Source organism: Epinephelus lanceolatus, chromosome 15, assembly GCF_041903045.1.
Source record: "Epinephelus lanceolatus isolate andai-2023 chromosome 15, ASM4190304v1, whole genome shotgun sequence".
NCBI lineage: Eukaryota > Metazoa > Chordata > Actinopteri > Perciformes > Serranidae > Epinephelus > Epinephelus lanceolatus.
The window spans coordinates 39,024,806-39,047,362 of record NC_135748.1 but is presented as its reverse complement, the minus strand read 5'-3'; the positions used below and the strand labels follow the sequence as shown (position 1 = coordinate 39,047,362).

General features: G+C 41.7%; 2 protein-coding genes across 2 annotated transcripts; both read right to left on the bottom strand.

Annotated features, from left to right (window-relative positions):
* Positions 1–1,712: 1,712 nt before the first annotated feature.
* On the bottom strand, positions 1,713–9,354 carry psma3 (proteasome 20S subunit alpha 3). Its single transcript, XM_033643564.2, has 11 exons — positions 9,202–9,354; positions 8,047–8,129; positions 7,363–7,486; positions 7,093–7,194; positions 6,936–7,009; positions 6,626–6,698; positions 6,450–6,515; positions 6,047–6,093; positions 3,302–3,369; positions 1,997–2,061; positions 1,713–1,884 (listed from the first exon to the last, which is right to left on the bottom strand). Exons 1-11 carry the CDS (start codon positions 9,220–9,222, stop codon positions 1,840–1,842), a joined length of 768 nt encoding a protein of 255 aa, XP_033499455.1. The 5' UTR covers positions 9,223–9,354; the 3' UTR covers positions 1,713–1,839.
* A 2,146-nt stretch (positions 9,355–11,500) lies between these two features.
* snx6 (sorting nexin 6) lies at positions 11,501–22,467 on the bottom strand. The gene is made up of 14 exons (XM_033643172.2): positions 22,409–22,467; positions 22,177–22,227; positions 19,810–19,914; positions 19,340–19,450; positions 19,127–19,248; positions 18,920–19,043; positions 17,255–17,350; positions 17,073–17,178; positions 16,874–16,949; positions 16,737–16,776; positions 16,519–16,605; positions 14,916–15,075; positions 14,704–14,789; positions 11,501–14,278 (listed from the first exon to the last, which is right to left on the bottom strand). The coding sequence occupies exons 1-14, from the start codon at positions 22,412–22,414 to the stop codon at positions 14,225–14,227; spliced, it is 1,224 nt and encodes a 407-aa protein (XP_033499063.1). The 5' UTR covers positions 22,415–22,467; the 3' UTR covers positions 11,501–14,224.
* Between the last annotated feature and the right edge of the window lie 90 nt (positions 22,468–22,557).

The window sequence follows — 22,557 nt, the reverse complement described above, 5'->3', positions numbered from 1 at the left end:
AGCGGTGGTTGCAGCGGGGAAATCTGATTGGTCGACCCATTCCTCAATTTTAATAGGACATATCTCTTCTGGCGCCGCCATTGGTCGATACGAACGCGGCGCCACGAGGGAAATGACGGCATCTGTTGGATAATTGTCCAATCAGAGGCGAGTACAAAAGAAAAACCCACCACCGGAGATCGCTATTGGCTTGTCGCGTTCTGTTCTCAGAAATGGCGCATTCCTATTGGCTGAGCGGGCTTCCTTGTCTGTACCAACACTGGAGGAAGCCCTGCCCCAATACGTGCTGGAGAGCAGCAGACCAAACTCCATTCAAAAATCCTCGGAGTGAAAATAACCTTGTTTATCGACATAGCTTTGTACGTTAAAGAAAAACACACGCTGCATTTTGGAAACCAACAACATTTCTTATTTATTTACCCGAAAAACATCAGGTAAAATACACAAAATTTAAACAACGACACCGTTTCGCTTGGTTTGCCACCACGTTTCAGTGCAAATGCTACCGCTCTGAAATAACCGGAAAAAGAGGTTAAACAGTGAACAAAAGTTTAATTTATATTTAAACACGCACTGCTTGTTGCATGACAAGTGTGCCGAAATGAACAGGTGCTATTTTAACGTTGTTAAATGTCCTAATTTATGTTCTATCACGTCGTCAACTTCACATTGACCGCTGCAAACATTCAGTGGGCGTTTTTTTAAATGTACTTTGGCGATGCGGTTTCCATATGTGAGACAACGTCACATATCGGGGATCTTGGTGTACCAGTCTTCACAACAAACCGCTCCACTGTAGTTTTTACGTCACAAACATCCAGACGACGAGCTGGACTCAAGCACTGAAGACGATAAGTACATATTTTACGGAGGATCACGGGAACAGGCGTCAGGTTTTTTGTCGGAGACAGTCGGTGTTTGTGGCGCCGTTTGTAAAGAGCCGGAGTGGGCGTGCTCGTCGTCCTTTTACGTAACAGGAAGAGAGTGACGGCAGAGCCTTATATGTCATCTTCCTCTCTGGAGGTTATTTCTACACAACAAACGCAGGGCGAGCACACTCATGGCTGCCTGTCACGAGCATTCATACCGACAGGTGAAGTTTGTCTCTAAGTGGACACAAGTGTTCAGATACTTTACTGCAGTAAAAGTACTAACACCACACTGTGAGAATACTCCACTATAGTAACTATACTGTTGCATTTTACTGCAGTAGATGTTTAAGGTTGAGCTCATTTTTGCTCCTTTATATCCTGTTGGGTGATTTAATCTACAGCGATTCATCATATTCCTCATATCATGTTTGTAGCGTGTCTGTCCTGTGAGAAGCATGTGTCCCTGAAGAGTCAACTTAACATGGTGTCAAAGAAGCAGCCCTGTTTTCAGCTTTGTGACGATGCATTTTCCAGCTGATCCAAGACCGTTTCCAAAGAGTTTATTTAGCTTAAGAAGAAGAGGAATTTTCTCAGCACATAAAGGAAAACTTCATCCTTTATCACAAATGGTTGTCAATGGACAGGAAGTAACTGAAGCTGTCTGACAAATGTAGTGCAGTAAAAAGTAGTGTATTTCCCTCTGAGATGGAGGAGAAGGAAGTAACAGAAAAAATAAATACTAAAGTACCCCGAAGTTGTACTTGAGTAAATGTACTTAGTTACTATCCACTGCTGCTACTCTGTCAGTGATGTCATGAGTCAGACAAAAAGAAGCACATGTTCTTCAACTTTTTTTTTATTTTCAAAGCTGAAATTCATCCAAAGCAAAAACAACCGACATGAATGTTCATGAACTATAAAACATAAAAAAACAATCTGATGTGTGTGTGTGTGAGCAGAGATGAGTCTACATGTTGTCTTCATCAGAGTCGTCCTCCTCCTCCAGAGAGTCCTGAAACACACACAAACACCAGAATCAGCCGACTGCAGCTCTGTGTGTGTGTGTGTGTGTGTGTGTGTGTGTGTGTGTGTGTGTCTGTGAGCATGTCTACGTGCGAGCTCACCTTGGCGTATTTCTCAGCTTCCTCTCTGACGTCTTTGGGTACCAGCTCGTGTCGTCCGTTTGTAACTGAGGGGAGAGGAGACAGAGCGGAGGGGAGTCAGAGGTGTCGCCATGGCAACCCGAGCATCAGCAGGAACAGGAGGAGGTGACAGAGTGTTCTCCTGTTTCCTCAGTGATTAACAGAGTGTTTACCTGCTCAGGTTCAAGCCACTGATTCAACGACATGACATCATAAACATGAAAACATGAAATCTCTCTCTGTTGTAAAAAAAAGAAAAGAAAAGAAAAATCTGTCTCTGTACGCACTATGAAACAAAAATGACTCTAAACGCTCTCTGGCGTTAGCTGTCTTCCACCATCTCCTTTCAATGCGAAGACAAGTGCACACGCTAACAGTACCTTTTTTTAGAACACCTACCGGACCTCTCATCACCGTTTTTTCCTGATCGATGTGAGGACAACAGAGCTCAGTCAAAGATACAAATGGTGCTGCGTTGTCCCACCATCTCCTGGTTTAACCAGGTCTTATCCAAAACCGTAATTTCTGGCGGACCAAATAACACTGGAAGCAGCAGATGCCTGTGTTCGTCCATGAAGATGCGCAAAAGTTTTTGATCTTAATCTATTGACAGCTTCAGACTGCGTCTACCTGAACAGACACAGCGTCCAGATGTGTCAGGCGACACGTCTGTCCACAGCCAGACACCTGGACTACGTGTAAAAATGTACATCTCTTTTTCTTCTGCCCTTTTCTGTTTACTAAAGCCACTTTCCCACTTCACAAAAATCCATTAACACCTGCTAACATCTGGCTTTTTAATGCAAGGAGAAAAGATTTAGTCGGCCTTCACACCCAGGTCAAGTGACTCTGCAGTAGTCACAAGTATTTATCACCTCCAGCTCTGATCGGCACTGATGGGAACAAAACAGCCAGGTGAATACGCCAATTTTAGCTCCTTTACCAGCGAGATGCAAAGACACGCCACCACAAAATGCCACCGTCTCCGTCCAACCAGCGCTCAAACAACAAGTTTGAAAGAGAGACTGAATAAGTGCGAGATATGCAAAGAAGCTATTCCTCCCAACGTCATATCCTGCCTGTCTATCCTATTTCACGATACTGAAGCTAGGTGCTCTCCAAACGCCGCTTCATCTGGACTTTAAAAAGTCATTTTAAAGAAATCTATATGAATACTAAAAAACGAGCTTTAAACAGGAAGTGGAAGCTTTACATGAGCAGCTGCAGACAGACAGATGGAGCAGTAATAGAAGAAGAAAAGCAGAACACTGATGGTTGAGACCTTACCTTCTCCGACCCAACTGAGCTCCAACTCGAAGGCTTTGTCCTTCACCTCGTCGTGGACGATGTAGATTCTGAAAGACAACAGAGGACATGTTCATCACAGAGGCTGAATCAGAGCTTTTATTTTGGTGATAAACACACACCACTTTGGCTCCCTGACATCAAAACTGATTATAATTGAATCTGAAACATCACACCTGTGTCTGTGCATCAGGTTTACAGCCAGAGTTACAAAGAGCTCCACAAGAAGAAGAGTAGAACACATGAATAAAAATCCAGACAAAACATTACACCATGTATCTGTCGGAGGCCTCTCTTTGTCACAGTCTATCCTGGACTCAAGTTAAAGAAGCATTTTACTGCTGAAAAGACGTCCTGTTCATAAAACTGGGCCGTCTGTGCTGTAGACAGACATAAATGGTTTTGAAATTGGTGCTACATAACCAGAGAAAACACAGAAAAAGGACTTGTTACATTCGCTTTTGCTCCAGACGTAGAAAACCTAAGCTCCTGCTGGTGGGTGATGTAATGGGAACTCCTCTGTTTGACATGATGGCGGCCAGCTGGTAACACACAACCTCATATTACAGATAAACAGTGACCCAAAACATGTTTCTGAAAACATCTGAGGCCATAAATAGGCAAAGCAGTAACACAGTCTTGGTTTCTATTTGGTCAGCAACACTCTTAGTTTTGATCTTGTTTTTTTCAGCCTCTGTTTTCACTGTGCAGGAAACACTATGTCATCCACTTCCTGTTCACAAATTCACCTTATTACTGCTAAACAGTAAATTTTAGGCAAGTATAGGCAGTGCAGTAACATAATCTTGGTTTATATTCGATCAGCACTGCTTAGTATGCGCTTGATTGGAGTTTGGAGTTTGAGAGAGACAGAGGGAGGGGTGTGTCTCTTGATCTGCTTCTATACTCGTATTGTCCGCAGTGACGGGCAATATGAAATCGTGGAAACAGCCTGTGATTCAAGCAACAGCCCAGGAGAGCCTGCATAATTCTGCTGGGTGACCTGTTATTCGTCATCCGCATCATCTGGCGAAGTGTCACTGGGAGGGGAGCAGGGAGATGTAGGTACAGGTGAACTGGAGGGAAGTTTACCACAGTTCTTCTACACACACACTACCCACAATGTTTTGATACAAATCTGGGTGAAGTACACCTCTAAGTACGAGTACCTAATACTTGTACTTCTTGATTCAACACTTGGCTGTTCTGAGAGCAAACCAATCTGACAACACTTCCTGTTTTCAGATCAGTTTCTAAGAGTTCTCTGTCGTCACTCAGTACGTTTACATGACACTTGAAAAAAACGAATTATTGCCTTAAAGGGAAATTTTGGTTTATTTCAACCTGTCTCCTATCGTCCTAAATTTGTTTCAAGTGACTAGTGACATAAAAATAATAGTTAGCATGTTAGCCGTTAGCCTAGATACAGTCGGGGCTTTAATCAGAGTTAAACTAGACAATGCATGTGCGCATGGTCCACGCTGCCCGCGCTGGCGTATGACCCCGGAACAGACAAGACATGCTATTGTTGTAGCCCTCCAACAGCATACGACGTTCTTGTCTGCCTCTCGAAATCACCATGACCACGAGGGATAACCTTATCTGCACAATCAGTAACACGTACATTACGTACGAGATGAATGAAGCTGTACAATTATCCATCTTGCTGTTGTTCGAAAATGCCGGTCTGCCGCCTCACTCCAGTTGTTTATTATTAAGTGACGTAATAGGTTAACCAGAAAGGGGGCCGTATTAACCCGCTGAAACGACGCATATCGCCACCTAGTGTTGAGGAGGAGGACACGTTCCCGTCTGTAATTCGATTTTCTCAGTTGCATGTAAACTGGGACAAGGATAGAAGTCCGATTTGATGCCAAAATCGAATTTTGAGCATAGCTCGATTAAGCTGTGCATGTAAACGTACTGAATTACACAAACAGGAAGGAAAGAATGAACCTGAAATCCAAACTGGTCCAGAAACCAGTTCCAGACTGGTGTCAGTGTGCTGACACTGTGATGTGAATCATTATCAGACTATTTGATCTCATCTGATCGTCACAGGAAACGAGTTACTTCAGAGTTTCCTTCCTGGACAAGTAATCTAAAAAGCAGATCACTGCATTAATTGTCAGAAATATTAGACCAACAAAGAATCTATTGATACTTTAAATGATTCTACATCACATTCAGCAGCAGCAGGTTTTAATATGTCTCCCAAATCTAAAAGAAAAATCATTCTAGCATCTTAAATTGAACAGTAAGTGAATAGAGTTTGGTGCTGAGATGGATCAATGATGACAATCAGAGATGTAGCTTAATAAATGATGAAAGAAATGATGATTAAAATAATATCTACTGAGACTTTCGCAGTGTGTGTTACAGTGACAGCAGTGACAAATGTTAAACTGAATTTGAGGTTTCAGTTCAGAACATGACGTTCCCCACACATTCATTATTGTGGCATCTGCCACCACATATTGATTTTTTTTTATTTTTGGCAGCTGAGCCGTTTATTAGGAGCACTGTTAAATATATTTTAGTGCATATATCAAAGCATATAGTGTGCTCTGGGCACAGACGGAGCAGCAGAACGTCTGGCACAAAAAAAACCACTACGTAATGTAGGAAGGGGACAGACTGATACAAAAGGAAACACACAAGAAAAAAAACAGAAAGCTGCTGACTGTTCAGTGTCAATAAAGTTCAGTTTGGATGTTGTTGACTCACATTTTGGCGACCTCTTTGACGAGCTCCCTGCACGTCATCTCTTTCATCTGAACACACACACACACACACACACACACACACAGAGTTACATCAGCAGGAATCTTTAAACCAACATGGCCGACAGAAAAACAACCATCAAAATCAGATCAATGCTGCAGCTGATCAATCCTTTCATCAATGATTATCATATTGATTAGTTCCTTTATTAATAACTGAACCAAAGTGAAAAACACATGAACAACTCCTCAACACATCACTGACTGTCATCCAATAAAAGAAAGAGAAGATGGAACCAGGTCGTGATGAGGTGAACTCACGGCTATCAAAACAGCTGCACCTGATCAATTAACTGATTGATTGATTAATTGGCTGCATAGCTTTAGACTGATGTATAAAAACTCACCTGCAGTTTCTCGATCTCTGTCTTGGCGGCTTGTTTTGCTTTTCCAATGGCACAGCCCCAGTAACCCTGAACACATGAACACAGTCTGCTTACTGGTCTTACTGGGACTCTGACCTCCTGATGTCTGGTGTGTCTGGTGTGTGTGTGTGTGTGTGTGTGTGTGTAGGCTGACTCACGTGTGAGATGCCGGATGGGTCGACCATATAGAGCTGAGGACCGTCATCTTTGTCATATGATCCCAGGATGAAACTGTAGAGAGACAAAAATCATCATCTCTTCCTGTCAGCTGCAGCTCATCTCTCTCTGCGTGTTCATGTGTTTGTTATATGTGTCTTCTTCATCTTCATCACCATCCTCCTCGCCACTGTGTTTCTGCGCTCCAGATTTCACTCTTCAGCTTCTTAAACTACTAAAACATGACAACTGCCTGGACATGTTGCATCTGAACGCACCAGACTCAGTGATCAGCTGATGTCATACACTCACCTGCAGCCAAACGGCCGCACAGCGCTGTACAGTGTGTAGGCGTGGACGTACATGGCCACTCTGTCCGACAGGTGCTGCAACAACAGGAAACACTGTTAGCTTAGCATTGCACAGCCAGCAGGTCAATGAGGACTATCACGAGTACTGAGAAACAAACCTTCAGTGGAATGTCGTGTCCGTAGTTTGATCTGAAGTTGGATGCTTCTTCTCTGGCGACTTCAGACAGAGAGCGAGCGTCAGCCAACAGGCCGGCTACCGCCTGGAGACACACAGAGACAAGTCAGAGACCATCAAGAAAAAGTGAAACTGCACCAATATGGAAACATTTTGGAAGAAAGAGGTGAGCTGAGAAACACACGAGGCAACACATGAGAGGAGAGGAGAGGAGAGGAGAGTGTACTGGTGGCAGTTAGTTGGCAGTGGTTACCATGCCAACATGTCTGTCAATGTTGAAGATGCGTTTGTTGGAGCCCTGCTCGTACAGTTTGGACAGAACTAGCTTCTCCACCCCGAACACAACACCGTCCTTACAGCGGATACCTATGGCCGTGCTGAACACACACACACACAAACAGACACAGACAAACACACAGTTAGATGCATTCTGCGGTGCATTCAGGTGAAACCGTACAGTTTCTTAGTCAGAATGTAAATTCAGCAGCTGACACATCAGAACCTGAAGTCATTCAGGTGGCTATGTTAACTTACTTATTAATGAATTAATTCTTAATCCTCATAGTCACCTAAAAAGTGTTTTAGTACTAAATTATATCTTCATATATCCTCAGGTATGTATGTATATAAGTAACTATACATTATTCTTTTCTCATTTAAATATTGGTAAATCTGTTATTTGTGTGTGAGTGAAGCTGCTACAACTTTTGACAAATAAAACAACCCTTAGTGAAAAATAATGACACTATTTTGTGGATTAAATATCTGAGAAATGAGCACAATCTGTCCTGATGACTGACTGACAGACCTTCACCATGTCATCATCACACAGCCTGAACACTGCCACCTGATTGGCCACCTGTGTCATGTGACCAGTCTCTGAGTCACTGTGAGTTGATCTGCAGACTGAACACAAACTGATACGGGGTTTTTTTACCTGCTGTTCTCTACAGCCTTCATGGCGTACTCCACCTGAAACACCCGTCCATCTGGAGAGAAGGTGGAGGCTGACAGGTCATACTGCGGGACACAGACACAGGTGGAGACAAATAGACAAAGAAAAACATTTTCTGAGTGTTAACAATGTAAATAAGTTCATTAATATATGCATATTTGAAAATGCTTTAGTGCCTACTAAATTGTCAAACTGATAAGAACAGGATGGATCTATTTAATACATCTTAAAAGGTGGTTTTACTTCATAAAGAGGCAGAAAACCCATAATGTCCATTTAATTTGGGAGAATTTTAATAAACTTTAGAATACTGAATGAGATTCATTCACTTGCAGCTGGAAATATTACTGAGACCAAACAACATCAGTAACATCTCACACTGATCCTTTGTGTATTTACCACATAATTCAAGTTAAAATGTAAATTAAATACAGTAAATTTAATGGATTTACTTTAAGGGACCTCGATGTAGACTAAAGCGTGTCATGTGTTTTGCTGGTATTGTGTATGTGTCATTAATGTGCAGCAAAAGTTCCAATCAGCTGTCACCAAACTTTCATCATTTGCCACATTAACCTGCTGAGAGACCGGTGTTTTCAGCTCTGACGTTGATTTCATCTAAATAAAGGCTGTTTGTTGGATCAAATGAATCCCGATTTAACCAGAACACTTCATTTCACTACATTAAAGAGTTAAATGTCTTCTTCAGGAGGCGAACTTCAAATGACACGGAGGAAAACTTAAATCTGCTGTTTCCTAAAGGGAGTTTGGCATGTACCGGAGCTAACTGTTAGCATCGACTGTGCTCACACTACTTGATATTTAGGTTATGTTACTGCAATAACACACCACACACCGACACTACAGGGAGACTTTTTTTATTACTTACTGTATACTGTTAGTTTTAAAATGATAACAGCAAACTAAAGATAAATTCAATTATAACTTTGAACTCTGTTACTTTCAATTTCAGTTTAGCTTCGGCTAACAGGCCTCGTTGTGACTCAGCAGGCTAACATGCTAACCAGCTCGATCTACGGGTTATAATGAATGATTTTAATTATAAAGTCGGATTATTTTTTATTAAACCTGGTTAAAATATGAGATAGAAACAGTCAGACTGAAGTTGAGACTCACCCCGGTCCCGATAGAGCTCATTTTGTGTCAGACTGTGGATCCTGTGGACAGCTCTCAGCTCCTGCGCCTCATCACACTCACACAATCTAAGTCCCGACTTCCGGCTGCAGCCTTCAGAATAAAAGCCCCAGTGACCATGACACAACAAAATAATCTCAACCTGTGATCTCAACATAAAAAGTTAAAACAAAAACTTGATGATTATTAGTATTACTTTATTCAGTGCTTAATATTACATCGTAACAAGATGACCAGTGCTATCCACTTCACTTGTCAGCGAGCTACGAATTTTACTCTGCACATTGAGTAAAGTTCATTTCCTGTACATTTACCCGCGGTCTCTTCCGTCAGCTTTACAGACGCTGCTAAAGAGGAAATGACGTCAGTCGTGTACAGGTTGCTGCGGATTCTCCGCTGCTGCGGTCTGCTGCTGCGGAGTGACGCTGCAGTGACGCTGTTGGCATGTGAAAAAGAAATAAGTGTGTGGAACATAAGATTATTTCCTATAAAACTTCAATTAGTAGCCCCCGCTATAATTTGCTTAAATCACTGAAATCAACAGGCCTATGTTTGGGACAGGCCTTTAATTTCTTTCACACAAAACTGTTGTCCAACAAAGATCAAATTGTTTATTTAAGTATGAATATTACTTGTTTTAAAAATTAGGCTTCAGATAATATATCAATTATAAATCATTCATTTGATCTAGCTCCAACAGACAGAGCATCAGAGAGTTACAGCACCCGGCTTATTGACACAACACCACTTTATCTTGTTTAAACAGTCCTCACAACTTGGATTCATTTATACAAAAAAAAAACAACCTTTGATTCTCTTGATCTGAGGACTCTTACGGACTAAAGAAATATGAATAACTTACAGGGTAATGGAGGAATGGACACATAATTTTAGGTAGCCAAAAACTTGGTTTTATACATCTGAACTGCTTGGCAACCAGACCAGGCCTCTAATTGAGACAGGCTTTTATTTGTCAAAATGTGTAGCCACACCAGGCTAATAAAAGGGACTGGGCTTTTAATTGAAGTTTTATGTTATTTATTATTTATTTACCTCTCTCATCACACAGAAATATGACGCGATCTCACCCTGGCTCTTAATTCATTGATATCTGATAACTAATTAATTAAAGATGTGTTTTTTAAAGCCTGAAAAGATAAGTACATTGTGCTTTCTGATGTTTTTTTGTAATAAAATATATATAAACTAGAATTACCACCTCGCTGTTGGATGCCTCTGCACACCAGTACAGTTGCACTTACAGTTTACATCCATGTCTGAGAAAACATGGACGCTTCACACACATAAGATCTATACAATCAGCACAGTTTCAAGGTGGACACCAAAAATCAGTCACCGATTCAGTATCTGACCAAAGTCTCCCCTTCTGTTCCTGAGATATGAAGCTGAATAATGGCCAGAAAAGTGTTTTTGCAGAACATTATGATATCACAGTGAAGTTGACCTTTGACCTTTTGGATATAAAATGTCGTCACTTCATCATTTTATACTATTTCACATTTGTGTGTGAGATTTTGTCATAATTAGCACGTGTTTTGTGAGGTTACGGTGACCTTTGCCCATCAAATTCTTATTAGTTTGAGTACAAGTGGACGTTTGTGCCAAATTTGAGGAAATTCCATGCCATAGTGACCTTGGCCCTTGACCTACGACCACCAAATTCTCAGTTCATCCTGGAGTCCAAGTGGATGTTTGTGCCAAACTTTTAAAACGAACTCCCTCAAGGTGTATTTGAAGTATTGCATTCATGACAATGTAATGGATGGATATGCTGAAAACATAATGCCACAGATATCGCCGGTGCAGAGGCGTTTAAAAAACCAAGAAACCATAGACAAAAAGAGGCTGTAGAACGTGCATTAGAATCACCGTGTTTTAAGTTTCCTTCAGTATCACAGTAATCCAGTGATAGTTGTCTGTACATCCATGGGTTCACTGCAAACAGGAGCTGCTCACACATCATTCAGCTCACTGTGACATGAAATCTGATGTAGGATAAAGAAAACAGGCCGCAGGTCACAGCTTAATGACTCCATGGTAACACTACACTTCTGCTTACATGACCCAAAGTATTATGGGGCATCAGTTTCTTCTTCTGCAGATTAAAGATGATCTGATCTGTTTATAACAATCCTTTTAATGTCTGACTGACTCTATGTTACACCTGTGAGTTAAACCTTCACCTGCCCCTCCGACCCTCCCGTCCAATCAGACAGCGTCTCCTCCTCCTCCTCTCCCAGTAAACCGGTGACACAGAGGGTTGTAAGAAAAGTGTCCGTAAAGTTTTATTCAGTCTCAGTATGACCAGGGTGGATTACAGACCTGCTGAACTTGAAACAACTAAAATGTTGTGAGTTTCATAAATCATCTGTTTTTATTCTTCTCTTCTTTTTATTTCTCTTTTTTTTCATCACGTCTTCGTCTTGAATCAGAAATGGAAGCTTTGGTCACATAAGAGTGAAAAAACATTCGTATACAGTGCACTTTAAAAAAGAAACAACAAATCAAACGGAGCGACTGGTCGACGTTAAGGCAAACAGACTGAAGCTCCACGGCAACAAACAGCTGATTCAGAGAAAAATAAACAAAGCTACTGTTAGTGATGATGATGATGATGATGTTGATGATGATTAGCGTTCATTAGTTAACTAATACAAACATATACAAGGCTTTTTTTTTATTTAGTGACATTACACTTTAATAAGAACGGGAACCGAGAGCTGGACTCAAAACGCCGTCACACAGCAGCAGCACAGGAAGTTCACCGACACATTAAAAGCACCCCCGGACGTACACACACACACCGCCAAAATAAGACGACAAAAGAAGATGAAGACAGAGTGACACGCTGATGAGACAGACTGAACCATCTGCACTGTGAAACACCTCCATGTTTTTGTCTTTATGAGTCATGAAAGTCTTTTTTTCGTCTAATGAGTGAAAGATGATCAAATTAAAAGGTAAACTACACAGAACTGTCTCTACTGCCTGTGACAGGAGCAGCAGGGGAAGTGACAGCCGACACCAGATTCACTCTCATTCACTACATTGTACATGTGTTTTTCTGCACAGTGTCTGATTGTTGGAGCTTCCTCCTGGATACGTGCTTCTGGTCTCCGCCTCTTTATAAAGTCCTGACCTGACAATAAACTCTGTTCAGAGGGCGGAGTCTCTGCAGATAAACACAACACCACACTGAGGGCGGGTCATAAGTGATGACAGAGAGGGATTACTGCTGTATGAATTTAGTGTTTTTAGAAAAAATCCTGCAGAGTTTATCTTTAACTCCTGTGAGAATAATGTAACAGCTACTTAAGGAAAAGACGAGATCATTTTCTTCATCTTTCACTCATTTTCTACACATCAACACAAAATATCAACTTCTACTGAAGATCGCTGGATTCACCAAAGAAACAGGCGAGACGCCAAAACTCTTAATCACTAGAAAAAAAAATCAGTCATCATCAAAATTATGAGATATTAAGGGATAAATGAGTTGAAATTATGAGATAGTAACTCATAAGAGACCCATATGAGATACTAAGTCATAATTATGAGAAATTAGCTCTTAACTATTAGATAAATCAGTTATGAGATATTACGTTGTGATTTTGAGATATTAACTGATAACTATGAGATACTAACGCATACTTCTGAGATATCAACTCATAACTATGATATATTAACTCATAATTCTGAGATATTAACTCATAATTCCGAGATATTAACTCATAATTTTTGAGATATTAACTCATAATTCCGAGATATTAACTCATAATTTTTGAGATATTAACTCATAACAATGGGATGTTAATTCATAGCTATGAGATATTAACTCCTGACTATGAGATATTAACTCATAGCTATGAGATATTAACACGTCATCTCGACGAGACGAACTCATAACTATGAGATATTAACTCGTAATTATGAGATATTAACTTGTAATTATGAGATATTAACTCATAATTATGAGACATTAACTTGCAATTATGAGATATTAACTCATAGCTATGATATTAACTATCATAGTTATGAGATATTAACACATGAGATATTAACTCATAACTATGAGATTAACTCATGATTATGAGATATGAAATCACAATTATGAGACATTAAATCATAATTTTGAGATATTAACTCATAATCATAAGATATTAAGTCAGAATTATGAGATGAGAGCACAGATTTGTTTCTTAAGTGAATCCAGTGAGTTTCTGTAGATTTATATGAAACAGGTCCATATGTTCACACTTCTCTTTTTAGAAAAAAAAAAAAGACTTCTGTGACTCAACAAAAGACAAACAGTTTGTGAGATGGAGGCTGTTGCAGGGTGGAGACCAGCAGAGACAAACTGGAACCAGTTCCTGACTGGGATCAGCACCGTCTCCTCTGAGTGACCTTCATATGTTCCTGTTGTGCTTCAGAGGTCTGTGGATCAGACTGAGGGGGGTCAGGGGTTCAGGTCTCATCTGAGACCAACAGTCAGTGTGAGTCATGTGTTAGCTTTTGGCTAGCTGTAAATCTATTGATTGATTTTTATCTGTTTGTGTTCGTTGGAGAGAAACCGTTTGTTTAATCTGGAAAAGGAACACAGGACATTTTCTTTCCTCTGTTCGGTGATAATAAAGTTTTGTACGAGTGTCACTCAGGAGAGACAGAGGCTGACCACACTGGTTCTGCTGGACCAGTAGAACCAGTGCAGGTGCTTCAGGTCTGATACTGGACCAGTAGAACCGTTAGAACCAGTACAAGTGCTGCTGGAGAGAGAGAGGGAGAGGGAGTGGGTAAGGACAGGAGGAGGATGAAGAAGATGAAGAGGACGGTGTCTGGTTAGTGATGAAGACGACAGACTTCCTGTCACTCTCTCTCTCTCACTCTCTCTCTCTCTCTCTCTGGTCCAGAGTTCTCAGTGTCGTTCGTCCATCGGGGCTCCGCCCACAGCAGGCGTGTCCAGTTGGATGTGGGCGGGGTTGCACAGTTAAGTATTTCCTTTCAGGACGCCCAGACAGCTCTGCAGCAGCTGGAGGTTCCCCTGCAGGTGAGAGGAGCGGGGTCAGAGACACAGGTGACACTCTGGACATTAACATCATTAATTTACTTAACTTAAACTTTTCTGATCCAGTGAGTTTCAAAATGATAACCTCTCAGTTTGAATGTCTGAACATTAAATTGAGAAGGTAAGTAATGACATACAGTGTATCTGACACAACAGAAATAATGAAATGAAGCCTCATGAACCATCTTTATGTTCTGGGCCACCTGGATGGCACTCTCTGTTCAACAAAGGGTTAACAGCACACTGAGCTGTCATTGCTGAAGCCTTTTCTTTTAAAAACAGCACCATCCAGTGGGGTCAGGAAACAAAGAAATGATTCTCGAGGGTTCATTTGGCCATCACCACTGTTCAGACTGTAATATCTGTTACTAACTTCACCGGGTGATGCAGTGATCTGTTACCTTGGCGTGTTTAAGCTCCAGCTCTGCCAGCTCCACCAGGTTCTTCCTGAAAGCTGCCACTCGTCTCGTCTTGAAGTCTATGAGCTCTGTGTTCAGAACAGAATCCACTGTTAGACACTGCAGCACTCAGACTGTGTCACCTCCCTGAGGTGTGTTTTGTTGTATCTGGAGACATGAAACTAGTCTCACAGGTAAATAAGGACTCGGCTGACCTTGCTTGGCGGACTCAGAGATCTTTTCAAACTTGTGGCAGCAGAGCTGCTGGCTGGTCTCAGCCTGCAGGACGTCTCTGTTTTTGGCTCGAGCTTTATCCAGAGCCTTGTTGGCGTTCTCGTAGTCGACCAGAGCGCGGCTCCTCCGGTACAGCAAGTCCTGCAGACAGTCACACCACCACAACGTTTACTCACATTCATGTTCCTTTATCACAATGAACACACAGAAAACTATCAAATAAATGCTTTGTCTATTTTTGATGGAGCTGTGGCGCGCTGCACAGAACAGATTGATTTATCCTGCTGACAGGCACTGGATGTGAGATATAGACACAATATAATTATGAGGATCATGAGCAACAGGTGTGGCGCACAGGAAGTATACAGGAGAAAAGCGGACACACGGGAGAGCAAGACAACACAGCGACCATGAGAGCAAGCCCTCGACACTGCTATGCAGCGGAACCCACAGCCCAAACAACGGAGCAGGAACCGCCAAGGAAAACCGTGAGTATTTTTTAACCGTGTTTGCGGCGGGTACTGGAGGGGCCGGCTTTGGGGCCAGGCAGGGGGTGTAAATTGGGGCTGGTATGCCTCTGCGGTACTGGTTCTCATTTGTTCAGAGCAAGGGAGGGATGAGGAAGGCCGGGAGCTGCCACGGACAAGGGAAGAGTAGGCTATTCAGGACGCTACAGCCACTGGCGTTTCATGTGGGCGAGTGGCTCGACTGGAAAGAGGAACAGCAAAGGACTGGCAGAGGACCTCAGGATTTAATGGACGTTTTAGGCATCATCTGTTTGGTTTTTTTAAAAAATTATCCTGGTTTTACTGTAATAAATCTGTTAACATTTACGCTTTGTCTTGTTTTTTACTGTGCTCGCCCTGATTTTTAAATTACTTCTTAAACACTTTAAACTACTTTTAAATTGCTCTTAATTTATATTTACTTTTCTTTTTTTGGTATTCTAAAAGGGGTAATCTGTGGACTGTAAAGTGGCACCAGGCCACATTTCTGGCATTTTTAGTAACTGGAACACAGCCAGAAATCTTTGATCATGTCGTTCATAACTGGACTTTTAACAGATCACCTTTGTCTACTGAATAAAACGAGGTTGCAGCTGCACCCAGTGGAATTCTCTCTCCCGGCTCCCTTTCAGTCAAGATGGCAGAGAAGATAACAAAAGATGGGGATTTATTGATCTGGTATTGCTCTAACTTCAGCGGATCATAACATATCAGGTATGGAATTAATCTGCAGATGCTCTGGATCAAAATGAGACAAGCTTTTCTACGGATGTCAGTTTTTGAGCCATGACGAAGGCCAAAATGTGGCCAGTAACAGACTGTAAGAATTGTTCTTTTTAGTTGAGATGATTTCCTGAAAACTCACAGCCCTTACTGGCTGGTTAAGAGGAGTTACTTTTCTAAACTATAATTAATCACTGCAACCTTGAGAGGTCCTTGAGCATATAGTCATTCATGTACTAACAAAATATGAGGCTGACTGGTCCAGTAGTTTGAGAGATTAACTGCTGAAATACAGATACAAACACTCACACACACACACAACCAAACCCATGATAATAAGATGTAACAGTCAGACCTTTGCAGCCTGGGACTCTCTCAGGTAATATTTTAACAGGTCAGCCAGCTTCAGGTCTTCATCTGCCGCAACTCGAGCTTCAATTTTCTGAAACACAACAAAAGAAACCTTCACACGTCTGATCATGGTCAAAACAATCCATCATGGGCTTTCTTTATACACAATATGGCCAAAAGTTTGTGGACAGTCCTGTTCATGTGACCTGACAACAAACGTACCCTCGTTTTCTCGAAGAGCTCTGACACTTTCAGGAAAAACCTGAAACAGGTAAACAGGAAGAAGTGATGTCAGCATGTTGAGTGTGAGAAATAGACAAAAACAAACTGCTGTGCTGAATAAGTTTGTTTGTTCGTACTTGCAGAGGTCTGTGGAGTCCTGCGTTCCTAATGTGTAGAGAGACGAGGCGATTCTGTTGATGTCGTCTGCAGCGTCTGAACACAAACATCTGACTGTTAGTCCAAAAACACTGGCTCCTATATTTCCCATAATGCACCTGGATAGAGTCTTCCATTAGAGACTCCTGCTTTCAGTTACAAAATAAACTTGTTTCTTACTTTTGTGCGAGCGGATCATTCTGTCAGATTTGGCCGAAGCATCTTTCACTCTGTTGTGATATTCTAACAGAAACGTCTTCTCGTGTTCGAAGAAGTCGTCCACGTCCTGAAAAACAAACAATTAATATCTGACAGACATGAAACCATGAAACTCTGTAGGAGCTCTGAATACTGTCTGTCACCTTGACTCCGGCCACCAGGACGCCGTCAGCAGACTTCACCACATTCTTAAAGAAGTCCTCCAGCTTCTCCTTCTTGTTCTTCCCTCGCACACTCAGCTGTCAGAGAGAAGAGGTCAAAGGTCACACAACAACAACAACAACAACAACAACAACAACAACATGGAGCAGGAGCATTTCTATCTTCAGCTTCTGTTAAAATGGATCATCTCTCCTGTGGAGGACCACAAGGCTCCATCTTAGATCCTCTTTGGTTTGAAATGTAAGAGGATATGACATCATGTGCTGCTTTAACTTCCTGTCATATGGCTGATTATATTTGTCATCTCGTTTTTATTTCTAAATAAGCTCTCCAAACTGTCTTCACTTTGTCTGCCACCATAAAACTACTGTTCCACATGTTTACATGTACATATAATATGCACATATATTAAGTGCACTCACACAGGAGAGCAAATAAAAAAAAGTGTGCACACAATGTGTTGAACTACAAAAACATCCAACTCAACTGCTTTTAATTATAGTTTATGAAAGATAAGATGAGTTCTATTCAGGTGATAAAAGTGAGAGAGAGTCTGAACAGCGGTTTGTGTCTCCAGATTCACAAACATAACCGTGTGAATTTTACACTTAGACTCAGAAAACAGGAGCAGAGTGAGACCTCTCAGCTTTACAGAGCAGAGTCAGATCTTCATATTTTAAAGATGAATCATTTTTTATTACAGTTTACCTGCTCAGACTGCAGGGGTGTGACGTGTTCTATCAGATGACTGAGGCTACATCCACACTAATATGTTTTAAAACACATAACAATTACTACCTTTACACCTAGTGTCCACACTACTCGTTTTACATAGGACTGCCCCCTGATAGTCGACCAAACGTTAGTCGACCAGAAAGGTCATTAGTCAGCAAGATTTCATTGGTCGCAAAGTCGCAGAAAAAAACAAAAAACAAATATGAAATTCTATTAGGAGCTGAGCCTTGTCAAAATAAATCCAAACCTATATGACTGTACCATGTGGGAATTTAATTTGAAAGCAGTCAGACAGGAGTCAGGTTAATCTCCAGGGCTGGTACCTGCGGTTATTCCACAGGCTAGTTAATAACATGTCGGGCAGAAAATCCAAAGTGTGGGATCATTTTGAGAAGGTGAAGGACGAACCCAAGGTGATATGTAAACTCATCTTCATTGGTCGACTACAAACATGACGTATCATCTGAAACATGGAAGTAGCTACATGCCCATTAGCCCACAGCGTCATTAACAGGCGGCTCGCTCAGTGTGTGACGTGCACTTGTAGATAAAATATAGGCCTATATTAATGAAGGTTCATTAGTATGGTTTTGTATTTCTCTGTAATGTAGCACAGTGTTAATAATGTTACTGATACTATTCTTTCTCACACCTTCAACTCAAACCACCAAAATATATCATTTAATCATTACATTCATATCAGAAACATGCAGGAGACTAGTCCACTAATGGAACTAAATGATGACTACTAGTCGACTAGGAAAATTCTTAGCTGGGGGCAGCCCTGGGGACCTGCTGACCTTGTTTTAGTTTGAATATAATATTACAGGCTGTGAGCTGAGTGCGGCAACATGAAGGAGATCAAGTGTGGATGTGGCCTGAAGGTGTGTGAAGTGTCAGCAGTGACTCACGTCCTGGTTGTATTCCAGGAAGACATGGAAGTTGAGGTCTTTCCTGAGGACCGGATGAGCCGCCACACGACACAGGAAGACCTCATGCATGGCGACGGTCTTCTTAAAGATGGCCAGGTACTCTCTGAAAACACACAGCGGTCAGTGTGGTGAACAGTCAGTGTTAGTGAGTGAGTGAGTTAATTAGTGAGTTGGTTAGTGACTCACGCTTCCAGCTCCTGCTTCATCTTAGTGAACTCCTCCTTGGTCATGGATCCTTCTCCCTCCCCCAGCTTCTGCAGCTTCTCTCTGGACGCATCAAAGTCTGGTCTGGGAGGGGCTGGGGGGATCTAAACAACAACAAAAACAAGATCAACAATAAACAACAATCAGATGGTTACATAATTGTTGCATGAGTGTGTGTGTGTGTGTGGCTCTTACGATGTATCCTGCATACTCTTCATTCTCGACAAACGAGTCGTGCAGCCAGATGAACTCTTCGTGCTGTCGTACCACTGAGAACTCATTCTGCTTAAAGTTAGGGAGCGTGCTCTGTGGAAACAGGAAGTCCATCATCAAACATTCAAAAACCAATATGAGTATCGATCTGCTGTCTCAATCATTACGTCATGACCGTCGAGCTAAAGAAGAAAGAACTAAAGAAGAAATTTATTGTTTGTCCTTCTACACTTGTGAGGACCCTCACTGACTTAAAGCATTACCTGAGCTGAACCTTAAAGGACGAGTTCACCGTTTTTCATGTGTTGAAACAACAATGACTTTCATGAACACTGAAAGTGCAAAAATATATTCTAAAGTTCAAATGAAGCTTTTATGAGAAGTTAAACACATCACAGTCCTCATGGTGCAGAAATGTCCTCGCAAAGACAGGAACACACACGCTGTCTCACCTTGGTGTGGACGGTGAACTTGACCTTGTCTCTCTCACTCAGAGCGTCAGAGATGTCGACCTGCAGCGTGGCGTCCGTCTGCAGATCCACGTTCACTGCCCGCGGCTGCAAGACAGAGACCACATATCCCATAATGCACCACATCCACTGATCAGCAGACACAGCACCTTTGTCTAACACAGTCATTATAAATGTTTCTGTCCTGAACTTCATCATAATCCATACATTAATAATAAATAGATGCTTTTTGTGGGTGAATTGATCATTTAAATGTTTTAATAAACAGTTAAAGTTAACACATAAAACTACATTTTAAACACACCAAAGAGGAACGTATCACAACTTGTTCTGGTCTCATCAATCCATATTTATTCCAGCACCCTTTCTACTATACTGTCTCACTGTTTTCTAATCTCATTTTGTAGTGTTATACATACATAGACACGTTTTACACATATTTATTTCTGTACATAGTAGATAAGTGTTTGTTTCCCTTTCTCAGCTTGTTGTGCTGTTGTCAAAAATACAGATTTGAAACCGTTTCAATTGTCATTTTCCACCGTATCGATACACCAGTACCAGCTACTGTCCTCGCTCTTCCTTATTGTTTCTTGGAGTCATTCAGCTGTTCTCTGCTACTAACCAAGTAAAGTCACCATGTTATAGCCTTGTTATATCTATTTTAACATAAGCATTTTCAATTCTACGCCCTCAATGTCAATTATTCTCTATTTATATTTTCCAAGGTCTTGTATCAAAGCTAGAAATTCTATTGTCATGACAGCACTGGCTCTTTGACCTTGGTTTTAGCTTTATGTGTTACTTTAAGAGTACATTGAGGCGTTTGCTTGTCTGCGTTCACATATCTAAAGCTCCAGTGTGTAGGATTTAGGAGGATATTCCGGCAGAAATGGAATATAATAAGTATGTTTCCTTTAGTGTTTTATTACCTGAACAAGAGAATCATTGTGTTTTCGTTACCTCAGAATGAGCTGTTATCTACATAGGGAGCGGGTCCTTGTCTACGGAAATCGCCATGTTGGACTTTCATGATTTTACAGAAGCTCAGAAAAGACAAATCAAATACTGGCTCTAGAAAGGGACATTCACGTTTTTGCATCAGCCTCCACAGTTAGAAGCCCCTATGCGACAAGCAGCATCGAAAAAAACACTGATTTTATTTAGCATGAAACTGCTTTATTCAGTGTTTTAATAACCTGTTTGTTTTGGAGATGTGGAGACCTCTGTGGATAATTTGACTCCTGGTAAAAACCCACTGAACAATGAATACTGAAGGAATTCTAACCAGGAGAAGTTTCAGCTGGTTAAAATCTAGAATCATCACTGCTAGATGCCACTAAATCCCCCTTCATCTAACACACGTGACCTTTAAATAAAGCTGATTATGATTTTCCTCCCTGCTAACTACTGCTGTCTGTTGATAGATAGATAGATAGATAGATAGTTAGATAGATAGATAGACAGATAGTGTTTAATGTGTAATGACTGAATATTTGGTGACATGATTCAATGGGGACATTTCAGCAGAAGGTTAGTAGTTAGTAGAAGGTTTATAGTGTTACACTGCTCTAATCACAAAAGTAGATCAGGTTGATGAACAGCTGTCATTCATTTTCTTCTTCATGTGATAGAAAACTTCATATTTCAGTGTTCTAAACTGAAGGACATTCTCACTGCATTCTGACCAAACTGTCCTCACATGATCAATAATGACACTAATCTGTCCACAGAGCAGACTCCACACATCAAACTGGGACACAGCTGACCAGTCAAACCAGTGACAGACGGGTTTCACACAGAAGAGATGCCTCACTCTGTTCTGTTTCCCTCTGAACTCAACACATCTGACTTTAACTGATCTGGAGCGGATTATCCAATTAGCGTGTGTGTGTGTGTGTGTGTGTGTGTCATGTGACAGTCTGATGGTTAACCAGCACAGCAGCAGCAGAACAGATCATTAACAACATGTACATTACGTTAATGGTCTGAAACCGCCTGTTATCTGTTAGCCTGTGCTACACCTGTTAGCTCATTAGCTGCTGAAGCTAAGGGCCTACAGCTGTTTGGACTCTCAGCTGGTTGAACCAGTTTGACTCCAGCTGACACACAGCCCCGAGTCCATTAGCATCCAGCTTAACTACAACTGACAACACAGCCCGGAGCCCGTTAGCATCGAGCTAACGTTAGCCACCACGGCTAACCTACGCTAACCTGGCTAGTACACCGGAGCTAAGGCTAAGTAGCTACTTTAGCTGAACACAGAGCTGAGCCAGGACACACAGACAGGTGGACAGGGACATAAACAGACAGACAGACGGACAGACAGGTATACAGACAGGTACTCACTCCCCGGTCCTCCTCGGAGAGGAAGTCGGGTCCGTCGTCCAGCCCTTCCTGCTGCAGAGACACAGAGCACACAGCCGTTAGTTTACACCGACCGTGACACAACAACAACAACACCGACACAACCACCGGAGCACCGGCAGCTCACCGGAGCACCGGTGGCTCACCGGGACTCGTTAACGGGCTGATAAATGAGAGAATGAGGAGGGAGAGGAGAGAAGAGAGATAAACCCACCATCATGGCTGCAAACGGGTGGAGACAGGAAGTGGCGTGACGTCACGACGGCCAGGCTGATGTCATGAATCAAAATCACAACATGAAGGAGGACTGGATATTGATTTATTTTATTTTAATGTTTCTTTATTCTTTTATTTTACTTCATT